Raw genomic sequence first — 23,849 nt, 5'->3', positions numbered from 1 at the left:
TCAGCTGAATAAAATTGAAATAAAAGAAATGCAAATTTAAGTTTCCAGTTCAAAATTAAAATTTTATTAGAACTGTAAAAATAATATGGAATTTAAAAAAAAAGCTATGGATACTATTTCAATAGAGAACCATGTCAGTCATTGTCCACTATAAATTTCCTTTTAACTGACGTTGTTCATTACTTTTTTATATTTAAAATTCAATGATTTAATTAATTTCAGGATAATTATAAGTTTGTTTTAGATTTTATTCAGCTTTCCCCCAAAACATATCGATCCCATTCCCTACATTTTAGTCAGGAATGGTTACTTGACAATCACACATTTTACATATAAGCAAACAAAATGTATGTAAAATACCAAGGACAAACTGTTGCTTGATGTAAAATAAGTTTACTACAATACAAAGAGCAAAAATAGGGACTTGACTTTTAGGTTTAGAAAATCTTGTGCCTATTAGATGCAATCTCAATTTAGTCGATTCTATATGGACAGAATCTTTTAGTAATTATGAATGCAAATGAAGATCACTTTCATTTGTACTAAGCCTGTGAATACGGGTATTTCCTATAGCTTCAATTTCTATGTTGTTGTTAATTATTCAGGACTATAAACAGTTAACATCACAGGTTTTAACAGCTAACCTCAACTGCTACAGAAACCACAGTTTTACTTTAAGAGAGGACAACTTATCAAAAGGAAGGAAGTCCTTAGAAACAATTACATAACACTTGTAACAATTGGTTATAATACCAAAGTTGGGCTCTTTTTAGTTTTTGTTTTTCACTGTTTTTTATGAAGGTTTTTTTTATTTATTCAAAGTTTAATGTCTTGTTTGAGTATTTACCCCCTTAAAAGGTGATCTGATCCAAACCATTATTAAAAGTAAATTATTTCTATCTGTGACACAAGTGTACTTAACTTGTCAAAACACAATTTTTCAGGGTTCTACACCTTAAAGGATATCAGACTTTACCCTAGCGTCTGTTATTTATAGCAAAAAGAAAGCAAAAGGAAAAATATTTGAATAAGAAGAAAGCATAAAATATTCAGACAAAACGTGTTACTAAGAAAGTTAAAATAAAATCAAATGATAGATCAGGAACCAATGCAGTTGTGAATTTGATTTTTTATTAATGATTTTTATTTTTGTTTGGGTAAGCAGTTTTATTTGCCTGCATCTGTGTACCATAGAAGGTTAACAGATTACAATGGTTTATGGGACTGTCCTGAACTGGGATGTCTATTACACCTACTGCAGACATACACATTATGACACTTGTGTTTGGTACCATCCACCGTCATGTGACCATCCATCAACACTATACACACACAGAGAGCATGACCCCTGTATGACAAGTTCAGACATGATGTAAATATTTATGACCATATCTCTTTTCATTTTTTCACATCTTTCTATTTTTATTCATTCATAGTTCAACTACATGCTGAACCATAAACAAAATATATCAAACCTAACAAGACTCAAACTTCAGTGGAGCTTGTTCACTAATCTGTTCTTGTTGGAGATAGTCAGGTCATTTACTTAGACATGAGGACATGAAGGAGACCAGAAATGATGGCTGAACTTATATGTTGAACCTTTGACATGTTTGAGTATATTTGAAACCTGGCACTCATTGGACCTCAAGAAGGACTGTTCATCTATAACCTGGCCTTACGGTCTGATACATGTATAAGAACATTAAGGTAGTATGGGTGTCTTCCTCCATCTTGGATTGTAAAAAACAGAGAACCAAAGGTCCATATTTTCTATCAAGTTAGCAAAATGGGATGCAGGAATGCAGATATTTAATGTGATTTTCATTTAAAAGAACCAATTTATAAGAATATAACTTACAAATATTAATATTTTTGCAAATGTTGATTAGTTTTGGTTGTTTTTATTTTTTTAAAATTGGCATTTCAAGGGGAGGTAACTCTAAAACAGTGCATTTTCTGATGGATTCTACATGAAATTTTCCTATTTTGTATTTTAGCCGGAAAAAACGTATGGTGACCCTATCTTTTCTTTTGATATTCTCAAAGCATTGTCTGAAAGCTATCTTTTCCTTAAGTATTTAACAATTCTATCATTTTGTTTAGTTTCAAATCACAAAATGGTGTTTTTTCCTGTATAATCCATACAAAATGTGTTATTTTGTCACTTCCTGTAGCTTGAGAAAATGCACGGTGACCTATCATTTTTATTATATTTTTCAACGTATATAAATAGATACTACGTTTTGGCAAAGTATGAACAAATTCTATCATTTTTATTTTAGACTCCCATACCACCTTAACATCATCCTTTACACTGTTTTATTATCATTTGTATTGTTTACAGCAGAAGTGTTTGTGACTGTCCGTCTGCCATGTTGAATGCCCCCTGTAAACCCATCAATTCTACTTCACACTTGCCACTGACATAAATATAAAGCATTTTGTTTTCAAGTTTTCTTTTTACAAATGAATATTATGAAAGTTGAATATCTTCAAGTCACATTTGTATATTGTGTTTAAAGAAATTATTAGGAACAATAGAGTCTTATTTAATCAACATATTTTATAAAATCTCAAGTGTCCAGCCCATGTTAAATTTTCTACAAATCTTTAGAGGTAAAAATCTTTAGCCTGTGTTTACATAACAGCTAATAGTTTAGTTAAGAAGTGTTAGTATAGTAGTGTTTAATACCGTATATCTTCTTATAATCTTCCTACCAGACTAAAACAGGATTGTCTCATTTACTTCCCTACCAAACTACTGTAACTGAAGAGTAAGTGACTGTACACAAGACAATTATATATAATAAGCTTCATGAACCAGTATCACTAAACCTATTTTTAAGAAGCCAAATCAAGACACGTTTTTCTTTTGATATTTATTTTCAATTTAGAAAAAAAAAAATCACATTTGAGTATTTGGCCAAGATAGTTTTTAATCATATTTATGGTACTTAATTATCTGTAAACTAAGTTTACAATAATGTTTTAAACACCCAGTTAATGGAATTGTTTTCATAAGTTTCCATTTAAAAAATCTTATGCTAAAATTGTTTATATATATTTTGTTACTGAAGATTAAGGTGTCAAAAAAATCTGACTCACAGTAAAATACAAACAGCATGAAGTTAACACAGGAAGAAAACTTTACTCTTGGCAGTATCAAAACATTTATCACAAAAAAAAAAAAGTTATATTGTCTTTTGAAAGACCATCCCATCCTTTCAGTTAATGAAAAATGGCCTGTGAGGCTAACAACTGTAACAAGTCACTTTAATATAAAGCCCAAAGAAAGGGACCTTAGTCACTGTCTGTGAATTCTAGTTCAAACTTTCTTGTGCCACTAAGTGCCTTGGAGAACAGCTACTGCATTCACTTGCCTGACATTGTCCTTATGATGGACATGAAGAATCTAAACCAATCTGTCCTTACTCATTGTTGACATACACCATGTCTTCAAACGTTTTCACAGAAGTAAATTATTGCAAAACCGAATGCCTGTTTATAGGAACACGTAACCAGGTGGAGATTATGATAACAAACTTAGCTAAAAAGTACAGAAGCTGCACATAAACATTAACTACCACTGGGCTGGGTGTATGCATTACTGAATACTTGATATGAAAATGCAAGGATGTTTTCTACCCATACATGCCTATCTTCTTTTTTTTTTTTTTAATTTAGATGAGGTAATTGTAGACTATTATTGTCATGATTCAACACTTTTTGGTATTAGGAAGTTGATGAGCAATGGAAAACACCTCACACAGTATAGTATGCTTACATCTAGCTATAGTGATGAGTCTATATACATGATATACAAAATATTAATACATGTACTATGGGTCTTTAAAATCACCATTGAACCATGAAGATAAGGTCAAAGACATAATGGACATCTACCCTACTGAACACTCAGACTATTAAGGCAGCTGTGTGACCAGTATTTTGAATTATTAAGATCTTCTGAATAATGAACTCCTGTCCGATAAGTATCTTTTATGTCTCCCATTTTACAATCATTTGTCAAGGGCACAGGAAAAATAATTACTTCTTAGATCTGCAATCGTTGGTCAACAGCTATTGTTTTTCCTCTGTTTTTTTTTTTTCCTAACTCAGAAATCAGAATTCAAAGGTTTTTGTTAGCACTCAAGAGTTTTAATTTCAACTGTTAACATGGTCATGTTGGTAGGTGGAAATGTAAGTTAATTCCCACTTTTACACTGGTTCAGGTGACACAGAATAACAACTAGAGTACGGTACAATTATTTAGGAAATGATTAAAACAGACATGACTTAGATTCTATGGTAATTACCAAATAGCAGTGTATATATATATATATAGGAAGTTTCCCAATTAAGTATGCTAGTGGGTGAGTAATAAGTGGCTGGTTTGATCCAACTTATAAAAGTACATGGACTTTCATATACAAGAGTTTTCTTCAATGTTTAATGTTTCAAATAATTCTAAAAGTTGCAGCAAAACAATTATTGGTTAGTATGGTTAGTTTCAAGTTCCTTCATATCATACATCCAACTGTTCATCTACTTTCAACATTTTCCCATTGTTTTCTGTTTTTAAATAAACTTTTTATATCCAATCTTCTTTACTGAAAACAATGGATTTCAATTTTCTAGTTCTAAAAAATCAAATTATTATGCTACAAAAAAAAAAAATCAAATTTGAATCCCTTGTTGTAGTTCTTTACTGCATTGTCAGTGGACGTGGACAGCAACAATACATTACAGTTCATTTGCAGACAGTAAACTCATTAAATGTCAGTTAATTAAGTTAAGAAGTAATAAACCTGTTAGACTACACATTAACCTATCTGATTAACAAATCAATCAACAAACAAGTGCCCTCTGGGTATATTACAAAAGATCAGACATGGATTGTCATCTCAACATAGATTGTCAACTTTATAACATATATTTTTTTTTACATAAAAATTGAATTATATTAAATTGGTCAAAATTTTCATTAAGAATGTTAACATTTATGTATGTCAAATTTTTTTTCAGAAAAATAATTCAACCATTTATAAGAAGGACATTTCGTATAATCATTTTAATTCAATATATTTATTTCAATTATTTTCCAACTAAATTTGGCAATTGTCCCCCACCTGTTTATGGTTTTGACTGAAAGTAGTTTCACCTCAAGTGCATTTTCATTTTGTAAACTACAACAGATTTATATTTACATAAATAGTTTTACACAAAGAGGAATTTGAAGTCACTGTTATATATACTTAGAAGTTACCTATACCCCACATGCCTACTTTATCTTAAGAAGATTTTACATTTCATAAGGGTAACAAGCCACCTGGTATTCATGGTATAATGAACTTCTTAAGTCAAAATACAGGTTAAAACACAATTATTCATTACACATTAAGATCTTGTTTTAAATTGCTTCACTTATTTTTTTCCCCTAGAACATGTAGAAAATACCAAAAAGGCAATTGAAAAAAATCATGAGCCAAAATATAAAGATTTGCAGAGAGAAACACGACAGGATAAACAACAGTCTACAGAAATCTAAAGATTGAGCAGAAGGCAACAAAAAAAAAACTGAAAAGGGGCATAACTCTTGAACAGTAAAAGTGATGCCACCAAAATTCAAACTTGACCTGTGTATTGTGGTAATAATGCATTGTGTATAAGTTTCATAACATTTGGTTCAGGCAAACTAAAGTTAAAGATTGGAAACCAATTCTGGGACGTAGGTGAAATAGTCGGACAAGGGTAAAACTTAATGCCCCCTCTGCTACCTCAAGGGCATAATAATATGTTTATTTACAAAATCAATATTAAAAAACAAATGATTAACAATATGAACTCAAAAAGTACCTAGATTGAAAGCATAATTAGAACAAGATGTCCACCCGCCCCAAATAGTATGGTACATCCTTCCAAATGTCCTGTTTAAAAGATTGCAATAACATCCAAGAATGAGTCAAATTTGGAGTCTAACAGGTCACTTGCATATATTTGGCAAGCTATCTCCAATACAGTTTTTTTAACGATCAATTAAATGAATCCATGACAAATCGCCCCACTGGCAAATCGCCCCACTCCTAATCGCCATACTTTTTCACAAACTCGCCCCACTTTATAAAAAATCGCCCCACTCTTGTTTACTAACTTGCCCCACTTATGAATAAGGGTAAAATCCCGCTGAAATAAGGTTTGCCAACTAGCCCCACTTGGGACAAATAGATAAACCACAATGAATTTATAATTAGTGTCAACTCGCCCCACTTATGAAAAAAAAAATGCAATCCCGTTGTATATCTATGTCCCTGCCCCACTTCAATACCTATGAAAACCTTGGTGAAGTGCTATAACATCAAATTGGTATTCTGTGAAAACTAGTTTTCATTTAAGTGGGGCAGAGACATATATACACATATATGTCTCTGAGTGGGGCTAGTTGGGAGTCCTGAAAATTATATATTGAAGTAGATTTTACCTTTTTACAATAAGTGGGGCGAGTTGACCAGGGAAAAATTAACGGAATTTAACCCTTTTCACAAGTGAGGCTATTTTTTAAAAAGTGGGGCGAGTTGGTAAACCCGTTTGGGGCGATTTTTTTAATAGTGGGGCGAGTTGGTGAAAAAGTGGGGCGATTTGGTGTGGGGCGTTTTGCCAGTGGGGCGATTTGGTGTGGGGCGATTTGTCCTGCTTCCCAATTAAATTATGATGGCCACACTAACAGTTTTAAAATAATGAAGCCTATTACACCACAGAATAAGTAGCCTTCTTGGGCACTATATCTGTTTGATTTAAATAATAATTAAGTTGATATCCCACAAATAATAATTGTCTTCTTTTCTTGGGTGAAGAGATGAATCATCTTACTAGACCAAGTCTGGTTACATACTGTTCCCATTTCAGGATTTTACAAACACATTTTTCCAATGGTTTCAAGATTAAAACTGTCTTTTTTAAAAACATCATCAGTATAATACTTGTTCATTATATCAGTTACCAAGTTACTCAACAGTCACAAGACTAATAAATTGACCTCCTCAGAGTATGACTTTCTATCATCATGATCATGTCAATAAAAATAAAATAGCAATATAATTTTATTGGATTGATTACATTGCCTCTTGTCTAATCATAGAATAAATAGCCTTTTCCATGTGGACTACACTAATTGCATAAACATCAAAGGGTTATAAAGTACAATAAAACTGGAGTGGTCATTTGTAAACATGTCCTTTCTAATAAATAATCATTAGTTTCATTGTCAAGAAAAGAAGTGGTCAGTTGACAAAATTCTGTAAGAAGCAGGAGAGAACAACGAACACTATCTGTTCAATAGTATTGTAACTTGTACATCATTATAATATCTTCTGAAGTATATTCAAGAGAAAATTTATAGGCAACTCCTTTAAAAATTAAGAAAATAAATGACAAATTACTGCAAGTTTTACTTCTTATTAAGGGTCATTTACCTTTATTAAATATAATGTTTTAAACATGGGCAGACTTATCAAACAAACATACTACTCTTTTGTCAGACTTTATTTTAAATATAAAATTTTACTTCCCATGTGTGATTTATCTGACCTATTCATATATGACTACAACATTCAATAAAGAGGACATGCTGAGAGGGGATGGACAATGACTAACATTACCTATTCAGCTGTAAATTTCTACTTCTTATTTGGTATCACATCTGGAAGCCTATGGGGGTTTAATGGAGATTTAAATGAAATTTGTGTAACAGCTGGATTTTGTCCTCAGAGCGTCTTTTTTAGTTAAGTTACCATAGAAATACACTGTTTCTTTTTATTTTAATTCCCATCCTGCTAAGATTTTTACTTAATAATAAGCTTTACTGATAATCAACAAATTTGATAGAAAATACATTATAAGAGAGATTTGAATCAGGTGTGTACACATCTATATAGCCTGGGGATTATGATAGTAGTTTGCTAGATAAAATCTTCCTGGTTAACTTGTTACAACTACCTATTAGTATATCCTATCATATCATATATGCTACATTTTAACCACAATTTTTTTTTATTCAGCATCATTTTCATTGATTTTTAACTTAATTTTTTACATGAAAACCTTTTGTTTTGGTCAATTCTCTAATAATACACATAGCTTTATAAAACCCTCATGAAAAAATTGTTAACACAACTAATTTGCCTTGTCTTTTTTTTTTAACACAACTAATTTGCCTTGTCTTTTTTTTTTAACACAACTAATTTGCCTTGTCTTTTTTTTTTTATTTCAAATTGTATATTTTAATTGAATGTTCAATCAATATAAATTGACAAAAAATTCTCCAATTGTATAAAAAGAAATTGTTTATCTTTCTCTTTCTTGATTTTAAACCATGTTTCATTGTTTTGTGCAACAAGAAGTTTCATATGATGGATTCCTATTTGTAGGTCTCTAGGGTTAAATACATTACTGACTTTAAACATTTTACTAATAATATACTATGATTACCTCTAATGGACTAGAATCACAATTATATAAATCTGCTACTGATAAATTTGTCATAATTTTCATCTTTTAAACTTTTCTTGTTGTAAACCATCTGTACTGTCAAAAGGTCAATTGTTTCACTTTTTGCATCATTTCATTACATTGTAAGCATCTGTCAATCACAATTTACAATCATTACTCTTTTCACTTCTAATTTCACATATAATTGTGTTTTTAATCCATATTCAATTTGAAAAGAAGCATAAAATCTAAAAAGTATTCTTAATAAACATATTCTATTATTTTACTATACACAGAATTTTCAATATCCAAAGATAAACAAAACACTAAGTACTGTATTCCAGTCTTTGATCAAGAATTGAGATCACTAAGTTTGCATTAAATAATTTTAAAACAACTTTCTGTAAGTCCTTATTGCATATTTACTGCATATCAAATATATTATTAGCAAATGTGTAAACACACAAAACAATGCTTTACATTCATTACAATCTCATGAACAAAGTACAACAATTACTGTTTGAACTATGCTACATAAAATTTGATTGGTCACTTAGTGTATAACTTGACCAATCAAATAAGATAATCTGGATGACAACATGGGAAACACCTGTCGTCTGCCAGCTGAGGGAATTCCTAAAGAAAAGAAATCCAGGTAGTTGTATAAATATTCACACATGCTTAAAAATAATAAAAGATCAAAGGAAAATTGATTGAATTGAGTGTAACTGAGAAAACAAGTTATACCATAAAAAGGCAGGTGATTGCAGGGTGCTACCATAAATACTAAGGCTCTAATCTTGTATCAATAATTATAACATACCTGCTAATTTTCTTTGATCCCTTAATTGGTAGATTAAAACTAATATACTTTTAAGTAACTTATCCAGATTAAAAAAAAGCCTTATATATTTTTACATGTGAAAACTCCTGTGGATGTTTACAACATTAATTTGTAACTTAAAACTGTGCATTTTATGAAATTATTATGATGATAATTTTTAATATCAAATAAATTAAAAATATTTATATAAATAATTTGCTAAATTGATTTACACTTTATCATGACTTTATTAGAGAAACAGATATTACCCAAGAGGTTCTATTATCAATTACTATTATTTATAAATATAGACCATCTAGATAGTAGTCAACAATCATTTTACAAAGTTATGGAGAACATATTTTGCTGTACACAGAAAAATAAATAAAAATAATGCTAAAAAGTGTTTCAACATCAAAACAATTATATTTGTAAATAAAAAAAAATGTAATCATTGTTAGGCCAAAAAAAAAATATATGTCTGTTTCCTACTACCAGACCGACCCTGGATCAAAACCCTGACCCTAGATTTTTTGTTTAAATTTCGGGAAAAAAATCGTTTCTGGTTCGATCTGGAACCGTATCATACTTTGCACAAACAATAAAAATGGCTGCTCCCAGCACAAATGTGCTACAATTAAGGTTTAAAAAATGTTGGCACTGGGAGGAGCAGTCAATTAAAGTTTCTCTATAGAGATTAACACACTTTTGGGTACAGGAACCCAACCAAACATGACATTGAACCGACAGCAGGGAGTGCAAAAAAAAACCAAACCAAGAATGTATCCATAGCACACAGATGCCCCACTCGTACTATCATTTTCCATGTTCAGGACTGTAAAATTGGGTCCAAATTTTATTTTGAAATTAAAATTAGAAAGATCATATCATCGGGAACATGTGTTCTAAGTTTCAAGTTGATGTGACTTCAACTTCAACAAAAACTAACTTGACCAAAAACTTTAACCTGAACTTCGCACTATCATTTTCTATGTTCAGTGGACCGTGAAATTGGGGTCAAAACTTTAATTTGGCATTACAATTAGAAAGATCATATCATGGGGAACATGTGTACTAAGTTTCAAGTTGATTGGACTTCAACTTCATCAAAAACTAACTTGACCAAAAACTTTAACCTGGAGCCGGACGAACGAACACACAGACAAAGGAATGGACGAACAGAGGCACAGACCAGAAAACATAATGCCCCTCTACTATTGTAGGTGAAGTGGGGCATAAAAAATAATAATAATTAAAAAATAAAAATCCCAACCTACAGATCCTGATTTATTTGCCTTGGCAGCAGGAAACAGACATATTTTTTTTTGCCTTGTTGTTTAGGTACTGTTGTACACCTGTTAGACATACATATATATATAAATATATAGTGTGGATTTATTTTTATTCCTTGGATACCAATTTCTGTGTCTGTCGTGGGTACAGGTGAACCACGATATTAAATGTTCAATGTATAACAAATTTTTAAAAGACTTGTATGCAGACTTCAGCAAAATCAAATATCCACAAACATGCAAATTTTCCTTCAATCCAAGAAATTTGGTACCCATGAAAATAAAGGAATCCACAGTACTGTACTATAATAGCATCCAATACAGACATGAACTCCAAGGCAAGCAAATATATTTCAACACTGATTCAACTAGAAATCCACTTGAAGAGATGGGGCTGGCTATAAACATAATACTATTCAAACATTTTTCTGTAAGCTGAAAATCTCAAAAGTAGCTAACTGCTAGGTTATACAAAGATAAAAATAAAAGGACTCCATATGATCTGACGTACCATCCATTTAAAAATAAAAATAGCTATGGTGTCAATCGTAAGCATTGGGTATCTGATGACAAGAATACAAACTATCCAAGATATATCCAGCGCTCCCATGATAGTGTATAGAGAATCAAATAGTCTGCTGAACCTACTTGTGCTGGCTGAAGTGTCTGAGCCAAGAATTACCCCTTGGGAATGTTGTTTAGGTTGTTAAAAACCCTGCAAATGCTGCCTTCAGATGCATTACTCATCAACATTCAAAAGTGAGGTCACTGAAATTAACTACTGTATAGGATATTTTGCAATGTGACCTGCAAAAGTTTAAAAGTTTTTAACATTCTTGAAAATTTGGTTGTGGCTTCCAATATGTTATTGAATCAAAGCAGTCTTTCCACAAATACACCAGGGGTGATAGAAGTGATTTCTCTGAGAAGTCAGATCATAACTTTGATGACTTCAACCGTATGAAGGTCCTAGTGACTGAATAGAACGTTAACGGTAGTGATCTTCCAGAGATTCACTATATCAGTATCTTAGAAGAACAAATTGAGATATTGTGAACATTGATAAATACTACCTAAGCAGAAAAGGCAACAGCTCTTTCAAATGCAAGTGTTACACCATATTTTTTCTTTTTATAATATTTATGATCAATACATGTGATATGAAAAATCTAAAACTTAATAATGTACTCGATGAACTGGCTACTACTTTCTAGGATATATAAACTGGTAAGATAATTATAAAAAAACAACCCAACAATTTTACTCTTTTTCAGTCTGAATTAAAATAATCATGATTTTTTCTAATGAAGTAATTTCACAGAAAAAAAAACAGTATATTTCCTCCATCCTGACAATGAAGGAAAGTAAACAATAGGTTTAATTGTTTGAATACTACACAATGAATTGTGTTCAGGCCAGAAGATAAATTTGATCAATTTCATTTGAAATTATCATATTTTTTTTTTGTTATACAATAAATTGGTAGCCTGGATTCAGTATCGATTACACAGCCTATCAAATGAAGATCAGCAAGAGAGTGAATAAATTTAAGTGAAATTCGAAACCTTACTGATGAAAAAGATAAAATTGCGAACTGAAATTACTTCTAATTGCCCTTCAGATCAATTCAACAGTAATTCTACCTTCCTTAAAAGAAAACATAGCTGGTAACACATTGCCAGTGGAATATTCTACCTATTTAGGCATTTTTAATGTCCACTACGTCAGAAAAGACCCTATTGTTTTTTTGTTTTTAAGGTTTTTTCCCTACGTGAGGAAAGACCTCATTAAGTGCCCTACCCCCATTTCATGTTGAAGTTTTCAAGACCAAGGACCATCGATAGACTACTACATGGAGTATTATCAGATGAAGCTGTAAAGTATTTCATCATCCTCTACAGAAGTTATCTCCCTTTTCTCCCCATTTTTTCGACATGGCACCTCCTCTTTGTTTTTGAAGATATCATACCCTATTTCGACAATAGGTAGAGCTCATCATGAGGTATTGCCAGATAAGGCTGAATAGGCTTCCCCTTTTAGAGTTATTTCCCCTTGAAGCAATTTCTTTTATTTGCATTTTTCAGTATTAGAGATGGAATCGATTTGAAAATGGCAGCATGTACAAGAACAGATGGCGTTAATAAGCATAAACAGTTATTTTTTATTCAACCCTTATAAGGAGCTATTTCACTTGAAAAGAATTGTTCTCTTCAACCAATAGATATATCATTTGTAGATTAAAAAAGTATAGAGAACCAGAATAGCAACTTACTATTTAGTGATTTTTTTTTAAAAGCTACAAAAAAGCTACTCAATTTGACTATATCTACAATTTTTTCTGCACAACAACAAACATATCATTTGTCAAAGTCATATCTAGTTCAACTATAAACAGTAAATGTTATAAAATTATTATCTATAATGGTCATGAAAACATATTTTTTTCTCAAAGGTTTAGGAAATGTTTTTTTTTCAACCTACACAAATTATTCAAAAGATCTCTGTCAAATCTTTCAGGAGTCCTAAACAAAAGCAAACAAAGAATAAATAAGTCAATTATTGTTATCTAAAAATCAAAAATTAACTGGCTGATATGTGTACTATAAAGAAGGTTAAACATGGCAGTACATAGGTACAAGTTCATATCAAAACCCAAAATCTTAAGCGCTTGACTAATTTTGCACTCTGTCACCGAGGTTTTATTTACATGATTTACTAGCCAACAGTATAATTTATGACTATCAATAAACTATGATCAAATTACAGAACTGTTTTTCAATATAGTTTTTTGTGTGTAAATCAAGAGAGCCTTTAAGATGTTAATTATTCTTATAAATAGTTATATGCAAAAACAGGCAAAATTCCTAGTTTAACTGTTCATGTCATCATGTTTTTTTCTCTCATTACACAGTATACAAATTAAAGAATTCAAATGCTTTAAAAGGGGAGGGTCACAATCTTTTCAATACAGAATTATCGGAAGGCTTTTGAAACTGCATACTAAATATCAATGAATTCTTCTTGAACTCAACAAAATCTGAATATTGAAAACTTCAACAATGTAAAAATTCAAGCCACTGAATTGTGAGTAATAGAGCAGAGCCTTCTGGTTTCTATGAAATTGAATTGCAAATATTGTTGGGGAAAAAAAAATCAAAGAGCAGAATGCTCTGAGGAGAGCAGAATGCTCTGAGGGATATGATTGCCATATAGTTTTCATTGACACATGTATAGCAGTTCTGCCAACTTTTCATTAAGCAAATTCGTGAGATTTGGCCAAAATAGAAAAGATCAAAGAGGAAAAAATTGATCCAAGGATACTGCTGCAAAAAAGCATGAACATGCGTGAGTCTCACGCATTTTTGGCAGCCCTGGCCTTGATAGTCGAAGTAAGGCTTCAAAGAAAAAAATTATAATAGCCTTCCAAGACGTCATAATTATTTGGACTATGGCCTTGAAGGCATAAAACTTTGCAAAAATCATGCTCGAAACAAGAAATCAAGCAATTTCATTGGTTGATTTTCGAGTATGAGTACAAAAAAACTGACTCGAAAGTTTTATGACCGCAAGGCCTGGTACAGCTGGATAGTATTATTTTCAAAACTAATTCAACTGCACATGCAAAGGTAATATAAATCTGAATAGTCACTCAACTTTAAAAATAGCTAATCCCGGATACAAGTGTACGAGCAATGTACTTATTGTGTTTTATTTGTGTGCTATCAATTCCAAGTTTACTTTCCACAGCAGTCACTGAGAGAGAGAGAGAGCCAAGGTATTTCACTTCATAGTTCGAGATTACTCTGATGTCCGACGGCGAATTTGCCAGACAAGCTGGGACCGTGGTGGACTTTTATGCTAGTATACTTAAATACACCTTAACACAAATCCTGGCTGACCCGGCCGCTTGAACTTTTGACGCATACAACAATCACTTTTCCATTGTGGCGTCAGATATTTTGTTTTATGACGTCAAAATTTTACGGGAACCTGTGTGATATCCAGTAATGGCGGACAAATAGCGATAAGGTGTATTACAAACTTAAATAGTCCCAGTCCCATATATTGTATCAAGTATTATTGCATGCCGAATTAAATTTTAAATAGGTGCCGATTTGACTAGAAGCCAATTTAACCAGGTGCCGATTTGACTTTTTCTATGGGTGCCGATTTGACTTGTACCCAGTAATCTCGGGACTATTCACTTCCTATCTTATCACCGTTAATTCTAGGAGGAACCCCATTTCCCAGTCCCATATATTATATCAAATATTATTGGATGCCGAATTGACTTTTAAATAGGTGCCGATTTGACTAGATGCCGATTTGACTTGTACCCAGTAATCTCGGACTATTCACTTCGTATCTTATCACCGTTAATTCTAGGAGGAACCCCATTTCTAACTCTTTAATTATTAATTTTCTTTGGGTTAGTGGGCATGAATCCTTCCGTACACACTCCTCTGTTTAAATTGAGATCGTTCTTAATATAATACGACGTTTATCGACATCTAACGAGTTAATTTTTTCTTGACGGGAAATACTTCTGAAAGGGAGACAACTCGAAACGATAATATGGAAGACTCCATTTCGGCTAAAGGGGTGTTATAGGTAAAACTTCATTGATTTTAATTTAAATTATGCATATGATTTTAAATTATGCAACAACAATATTAAACCCTCAATAGCAGGCAGACATAGAAAGAATCCAATGAGTTTCAAATTAATTAATAAGCGGGGAATCCAGAAAAACCACTCAATCTGATACCCCTTGAAATCAAGAAAACTATACGCATGCGCATTAATACATAAACAACCCCGCGACTTGCGATTTGGAACAAGAACGTTTATTTAATTTATGATATGATGAATGAGTCTCAATTTCTTTATGAGAGTACAGTATCAGTTTCATAACGGTAAAATATAGAAAACTCCACTTCAGTTCTTATATGACAGAAATAGAATTATCGGAATTCAAAGAACTCTCGCATTTATCAAAACTGGGGAATTCCCTCTGACGTGTTTCTAAATTTATAAAAACACTAAATATAAATACTGCTTAATTCTGATTTTCCGTGTTGTTAAAAACACGCATATAAGTCAAGGATATAATCAAACATGAAGATTATGAGAAGAACATTACAGGAAAGTTGTTTATGTTCAATCCTTTTGCTTGTTTTTACCTTTTAAAGCAAGACAATCATAAGAATCTGAGATGTTGCTGAATGTTTAGAATAAAACGGTTGACGTGAGGGAATGAGCCCTGAGTCAACGGTAAAAGTCTACAGATTGCTTAAAAGCAATCGTATCCCAAAAACGTTTCCCAATTCCTATCCAACTACAAACAAAATGTAATGTCAACATCAATACTTGGACAACTTTTAATTGAAATATGAAAAATTCCAAAACTTTACAATTTTTATGCAACCATTCAAATGTATCATATTTAATATCAAGATTTTTTACTGTATTTTCTAACCATTATTTTTCTACCAGGTTTCTGAAAAACGTGCATGTTCTGAGAGAAGGGTAGGTTTTAACCCACATGAAATTTTAAGAAAGTACAAATAAGTTTTTCTAAATACCAAAATGAAAAAAAAATTATGAGGTCATCATCCATTGAACCATTTTATTTCAACTAATTCTTATTGTGATGATTTACTGAATTTGATTGTGATAAATACATGTACATCTGTTTCACATCAATGTCTTCTACACGACTACTGAACTATATAAACAATGAAATAAAGGTAATGTAACCCTTTACCAAAAATAAAGCACTGCACTCCCCCCCCCCCTCCTCAAATAGAGTTCCTAGATAACATTGGTAGCAAACAATATTGTTTTTGCAGGTAGAAAAAAGTTGATACCTTATATTTGTTATCCAAATCAGAAATGATGGAAATAACAGTTTTTACAATTTGTTTTATTATACAAAGAATAATATAACAAGAAAATGGAACTGATGAATACGAAAGATCCAACATAAAACATCAAATCAGAAATAAAGCACTGAGAGAGAAAAAAATCACTATACCGGTATATAGCAAAATTGTGCATGCATATTATTGAAAAATGTTTGCAGTATTGCAATGTGATGTTATCTGCCCCTGCGGACATTGTGGATATACCATACTGCACTCTCAGGATAATAAAACTCCATCAACATTATACAATAGAAATAATGCAAACAGAAATAAATCCTTGAGTAAATACAGTTGATTGGAAGTTAATGAGGTTTCCAGGACAAAAATAGTATAGATAGTCAGGTTGACAATACAGTGTAAATTTGATAATGCTTTTATTCAAATTAAAATAATTCAAACTCATAAATATTCTTTTCCAAGCTAAATCAACATTTGAAAAAATAAATATTGAAAATATCAATCAGTAAAAGTTTTCTATATAACATAGGAATAAAAATATTTCACAACTAATTTGAAAGGATAATTGCGTCTATAATGTCTATCATTTTTTTTTTCAATTAAAACCAGATCCTTATTTTTGAATGCTTGAAGTTCAAACTTTGTTGTTGAATATATATTTTTTTACTCCTGATATCTTTTCTGCAACAGTTTTAAATAACATATATTCCTGAAATAATTTAAGGGCAATATTTTCAACAAGGAGTCAATAATGATTTAGGGCATGTTGACTCATTTGAAAATCTTGACTTATTGATCATTTTGGCAAATGAAAGTCTTTTTATCTCTTATAGTTTTAAAGATACAAGGTAAACATAGAGGGTAGGAGGGGTCCTGATCCCTAAATCCTGGGCTTAAAAACATGAAATCCTAAGGTTCCGAATTTAAATAAATTTAAATCCTGACATCCCGAAATTTGAAAAAAGAATTCACGGATCCCAAAAGGGTCAATCCCGAAATCCAGAACTTAAAAATACCCAATCCCGGAGTCCTGATAAAGGTCCTATCCCCCCTCAAACATGGTAAAAAATAGTAAAAATCTTCATTAAAAGAGCAATAACTCTTACAAAGAGTTGTCTGATGATTTCAGCCATGTTGACTTATTTGAAGTTATTGTCTTGCTAATCATTTTCAAAACATAATTTTCTCTGTATCTATTGCAGTTTTCAAAACAAAAGACCAAAATTAAAACATATAACTAAGGCCAATAACTCTTATAAGAAGTCGTACATAAATTGACAGCTGGTCTCAACATTCTCAACATTTCTGCCCCTGTCAGATTTTCTCTATTCATAGCATTTTAAAGATAATAGACAAAACTTTTAGAAAATTGCAACTAATTCAGCTTATCTAAACAAATGCATATATACATACTAATACAGATGGGAAACCTTTTTAATTTTGAAGTTAAAATAAAGTAATAAGAAATGAATAAGGTCTTACCTCAAGAAGAGAAATACATTTATTCTAATGGACTGTTTTGGTTCCTAATCATTTATAGCCAAACATGCCAGCTGGGTGTTTGATATGTCCTTACTATGTGGTATGGGTTTTGGACCTTGTTGAAGGCAGTACAGTGACCTAAAGTTACTTACTTCTACGTCATTTAGAACAAGGAAGAGTCATCTCATTCACATTTACTTATTTGTATCAATTAACACTTGTAAGCATTTGCAGTGAGCTACCGACCATATTCTAACCTATGTAGCTCTTCAAAGTGTTAAAAACACTAAGATCCCCATACTGAATGACATGGTTACCACCACTTCTGGTGCTAAATATTATCAAAGGTTAATCATACCTGCGCCCATCTCAAGATCTCCATGGGGGATATTTAGCACAGGAGGCCATGTAGTATAAATATAATATGTGCCTTTTATATATGATATATGACTTGAATAAGTATATAAATATGTATTTTAATGTCATTTTTACTAATTTGAATTAAAGTTTTTATTTCATATAATGGAGGATGTAGAGTCAACATCTCTCTTGGATCTCGGTTGGTAAACAATATTTGGAAAGTTAATATTTATTGGTTGACAAACGGACAACTGTGGTTGGCCAAAACAATTATCAAGTCAACAAGCTGGCCTTTTAAGACCAATAAATGACTGTATAAATGCTCAAAGGAGATGCAATGATCATGGCACAAAATTCTATTCTATTCTGTTTCAAAGGTTTAACTCTTCTTGTTTATAACCTGTCATGGTGCAAACTATGTAACAAATATCAAGTCAATATCTTCAAGCATGACTAACCAGATGCTCCGCAGGGCGTAGCTTTATACGACCGCAGAGGTTGAACCCTGAACGGTTAGGGCAAGTATGGACACAACATTCAAGCTGGATTCAGCTCTAAATTTGGATTGTGATTAAATAGTTGACACAGCATAGGTTTCTGACACAGAATGAATGTGTTCTAATGAACTTAAAATTTTTGTTTCTCTTAGAGCAATTCACTATGCTGTTGACTATTAATCCTCTCAAAAAAATGTTTGAAGAAATTTTCTTTTTTATTTATGAAATTTCAAATGAGAAAAATTGAACCGAATTTTTTTAATCACATCCCCCTTTCCCTTATTCCAAAACTAATCTCAATTAAAATTTCTAATGGAGTTTGCAACAATAACTACTCATTTAAATACATCATAAAATATTAAGATGTAAAAAAACTGCTTGTTATCACTGAATGGTAAAGATTATTTTAATTTATCAGTTGGTAGTAAAAAGTGAATATACATTGTATATTGTATATAACAAAGATTTAAGTTGATTCTGGACAAAGAAAGATAACTCCAATTAAAAAAAAATCTTGCTATTGCACAATATTTTGCAATTAGATATTTCTTGCTTACTATTCTGGACAAAGAAAGATAACTCTAATTAAAAAAAATTTGATATTTCATAATATTGTGCAATTAGATATTTCTTGCCATTGCGCAATACTGTGCAATTGAAAAGACTTGCTATTGCACAATACTTAATATAATAATTTTAGATCCTGATTTGGACCAACTTGAAAACTGGGCCCATATTAAAAAATCTAAGTACATTTTTGGATTCAGCATATCAAAGAACTTCAAGATTTCAATTTTTGTTAAAATCAGACTAAGTTTAATTTTGGACCCTTTGGACTTTAGTGTAGACCAATTTGAAAACAGGACCAAAAATGAAGAATCTACATACACAGTTAGATTTGGTATATCAAAGAACCCCATTTATTCAATTTTTGATGAAATCAAACAAAGTTTAATTTTGGACCCCGATTTGACCAACTTGAAAACTGGGCCAATAATCAAGAATCTAAGTACATTTTTAGATTCAGCATATCAAAGAACCTAACTGATTCATTTTTTGTCAAAATCAAACTAAGTTTAATTTTGGACCCTTTGGACCTTAATGTAGACCAATTTGAAAACGGGACCAAAAGTTAAGAATCTACATACACAGTCATGACAGTTAGATTCAGCATATCAAAGAACCCCAATTATTCAATTTTGATGAAATCAAACAAAAGTTTAATTTTGGACCCTTTGGGCCCCTTATTATGTTGGGACCAAAACTCCCAAAATCAAACCCAACCTTTCTTTTATGGTCATAAACCTTGTGTTTAAATTTCATAGATTTCTATTTACTTATACTAACGTTATGGTGCGAAAACCAAGAAAAATGCTTATTTGGGTCCCTTTTTGGCCCCTAATTCCTAAACTGTTGGGACCTAAACTCCCAAAATCAATACCAACCTTCCTTTTGTAGTCATTAACATTGTGTTTAAATTTCATTGATTTCTATTTACTTAAACTAATGTTATTGTGCGAAAACCAAGAATAATGCTTATTTGGGCCCTTTTTTGGCCCCTAATTCCTAAACTGTTGAAACCAAAACTCCCAAAATCAATCCCAACCGTTCTTTTGTGGTCATAAACCTTGTGTCAAAATTTCATAGATTTCTATTAACTTAAACTAAAGTTATAGTGCGAAAACCAAGAAAATGCTTATTTGGGCCCTTTTTGGCCCCTAATTCCTAAAATGTTGGGACCAAAACTCCCAAAATCAATACCAACCTTCCTTGTGTGGTCATAAACCTTGTGTTAAAATTTCAAAGATTTCCATTCACGTTTACTAAAGTTAGAGTGCGAAAACTAAAAGTATTCGGACGCCGGACGCCGACGCCGACGCCAACGTGATAGCAATATACGACGAAAATTTTTTCAAAATTTGCGGTCGTATAAAAAGTGTTGAAAACTGATTATTTAAATGAATTTTTTAAGTCCAAGGACCATAACTCTGCACAAACTCATAAGACTGGAACAAAATTCAAACTTGAACTGTTAGTTGTCATGATAATACAATGCAACAAATATCAAATCAAAATCTTCAAGCATGAAGAAAAAAGTGTTGAAACTAATTTGCCATACTGATGGATGGACAGACAATCGAGTGCAAACCTAGGCTTATGTCCCCTTTAACTTCGTGGATAGGAGATTACTAATCAGTATTCATAATAGATTGCATTTGTTGTTTGTGTGAATTTGTATGAACTTTTGTGATTTGTGTTGATTTATATGATCTATATGGGCCCTTTAATTAGGAATAAAGATATTTGATATATACATTTGTACTTACATGAAATTTATCTGACTTGCTCTCTCTCTGTCTTTTCAGCAATTGTTTCTGGACTTTATCATCATCCATAGCATTAACGTTAATAGTCAGCGGAGAATACCTATCCATTGGCAGGGGCTCTATCTTTATATTTGCCATCCTCACCCCTGAAAATATATCAATGAAAACTTTAACCAAGTTCTAACTTCTAAACATTCTTTCATTTTTAATGGTTTCTCTTGGTCAGGATCTTTCAACACTTCCCAAATTATAAAATGTGATCCACCACACAATTTTCCGCTTTCATTAAATGTGTCAGCAAACAATAACATACTTATAATATGTTATATGTATGTAATAACTACTTGATTGACAAAGTATTAATTAAGGAAACTTGTTTAAATGCACCATAAAGATGTCATTCAAAAACCCTTAAAAACAACTGTCTTGATGTTTAAATAAAGGTATCCAGTACTAGTTCTGCAGTGATTTAGTTTCAATAATAAGCATTTATTTACTAAAAACATAAAAACAAACATTTTGAATATCAAATTCCAAACTTCAAATTTATTTCCTTCAAAAGTTTTAATTTGAAATAACATTTCATACATCAGAGTGCAGAGTGTTAAACATATTATCATAGGACTCAAGTTTTCACAGATTTCAAATACTGTAAATTCAGAAATTATTGCATGCATGCATTTATTATTGCTATTTTTTTTCACAATAATTTCTGAATTGACAGTAAACCATAACAGACTCATTAAAATCTGAAAGCTTCCAACAAACAAGAATTGTATTGGTAATTAAATTTAAAAAAACAAACCTCAATTCATCTAAGTTTTTGGAGAAACATTTCTGAACATGTTTATGAGGAATTTAAAAAAAACAAAAAAACAGCAGATTAAAATTTAAGGCATAGTTTAATTTTTTGTTAGCTCAGCAATTTTCACATAATCATTATAACTTACAAGAGGCCATGAGAGCACACAGAAGTTAACTTTCTTTGTTTCTATGAAGTTTGGTATATTACAAGACTTTCCATTTTTATTGATGTTCCTTGATCCCACTTTGTCAGTAACTTTACATAATATCGTATCATAATAAACATAATTCCTTTTTCCATTGCAATTCAACTTTCTAATATTGCACCATATGGATAAGTATGTTTTCATCTGTATTGATTAAGATTTAACTTGAGAAATTAAATATTAGTTTTGAGATACTGTCACTAAGTATTCTTTATGTTAAGTAGCTTTACTAAGTCCAATTTTGTATGAAAATTGTAATTATTGAGTGATATTAGCTTTGTTGGGGGGAAAAACAGTATCATATTTACTACCAAAAGATACATGCAAGGTATCACATACATTTAACTCTTTCAATGATCTGTGAGAAAGAGGTCATAAGAATCCTGTCAGAAGTTTACACCTTAAAATAATTCTTTATGCTGTACAAAGTTAACCTATTGCTTAGTTACAGTATCTTAGAAAAGGAACTAAACGTGAAAATGGTGTCACGGTCAGAGAAGCCTCAACAGATAGACATGTTTCATGTTTCTCGTTTTTTATATAGATTAGACCATTGGTTTTCAGTTTGAATGGTTTTACACTAGTCATTTTTGGGGCCCTTGCTGTTTGGTGTGAGCCAAGGCTCCATGTTGAAGACCAAACTATGACCTATAATGGTTTACTTTTACAAATTGTGACTTGGATGGACTGGAGAATTGGCACTCATACCACATCTTCTTATATCTATGTACTGGTACCTTACAATCAATCTAGTAGTCAAAATATAGTGGATGCATTTCTTAATAGTTTCTGAGAAACAACCCTACCAGTAGATATGCAAACTTAACATTGACCATTGAATCATGACCTATATTCACCCTAAATACATGTACAGTTGATTTATTGTATATATTTTATATTAGGACCAAACTGAATCATGAACTCAAAAATTCAAGTGAGAAAAAAAACGAGGTGATGGACAAAATCTATGATAGAAATTGTAGGAAGATTCATATTGATGATTCAAATATAAGTTCAAACAAATAGAAATTATCACTCAAACATAAACCAAATAAAAATTTGCAAGTAAATTGATGGTTAAATCAGTTAATTGTGAACCATAATCAACACCTCTTCTCCCCACATCTCCAGCACCAGTAGTGGGCTTTCGTCACTAACGCCAGTGGGAGCAATACCTCAACAGTCCAATCAAAAATATAGAAAAATTGTAGCCCAATTCAAATTTTAAATATTTTGTTCATATGGAAAATCGTTATTATTTTAGTAGTAACAAGGAGTCTAGTCTCTGGTCAAAATCAGCACTGTGTTGGTAGTTTTTCCTCAGTTATAAAAAATCATTAAATTCTTAAGTTTCTAAGTAGATATAACTTGATCTCCATTTATCTAAGGAATATAGAAAAGGTAATGCCTAAACATGGAATCACAATATCAAGCCTATGTGACATAAAATTTGAGTAAAATACAAACTTGAAACCAGATGATCCGCAGGGCGCAGCTTTATACGACTGCAGAGGTTGAACCCTGAACGGTTGGGGCAAGTATGGACACAACATTCAAGCTGGATACAGCTCTAAATTTGGATTGTGATTAAATAGTTGACACAGCATAGGTTTCTGACACAGAATGAATGTGGTCTAATGAACTTAAAATTTTTTTTTTGCCTTTGAGCAATTCACTATGCTGTTG

The 23,849-nt window shown here is 31.5% G+C and overlaps 1 protein-coding gene across 3 annotated transcripts in view; it reads right to left on the bottom strand.

Moving 5' to 3' along the window:
• The window catches only part of LOC143064660 (uncharacterized), a 65,324-nt gene that overhangs the window by 20,182 nt on the left and 21,293 nt on the right, over positions 1-23,849 (bottom strand). For 2 of the 3 annotated variants that reach the window (XM_076237642.1, XM_076237644.1), the window contains exon 2: positions 21,154-21,299. In XM_076237642.1, coding sequence (XP_076093757.1) covers positions 21,154-21,291 — 138 coding nt within the window. In that variant the 5' untranslated portion in view covers positions 21,292-21,299. Of the gene's footprint in view, positions 1-8,487; positions 8,639-21,153; positions 21,300-23,849 lie in introns of all 3 variants that reach the window. The other variant, XM_076237645.1, reaches the window with a different exon arrangement.

The sequence above is a fragment of the Mytilus galloprovincialis genome, chromosome 2 (genome assembly GCF_965363235.1).
Source record: "Mytilus galloprovincialis chromosome 2, xbMytGall1.hap1.1, whole genome shotgun sequence".
Lineage (NCBI taxonomy): Eukaryota > Metazoa > Mollusca > Bivalvia > Mytilida > Mytilidae > Mytilus > Mytilus galloprovincialis.
Note: the sequence above shows the minus strand (reverse complement) of the source record. Positions and strands in the feature narration are given on the sequence as shown.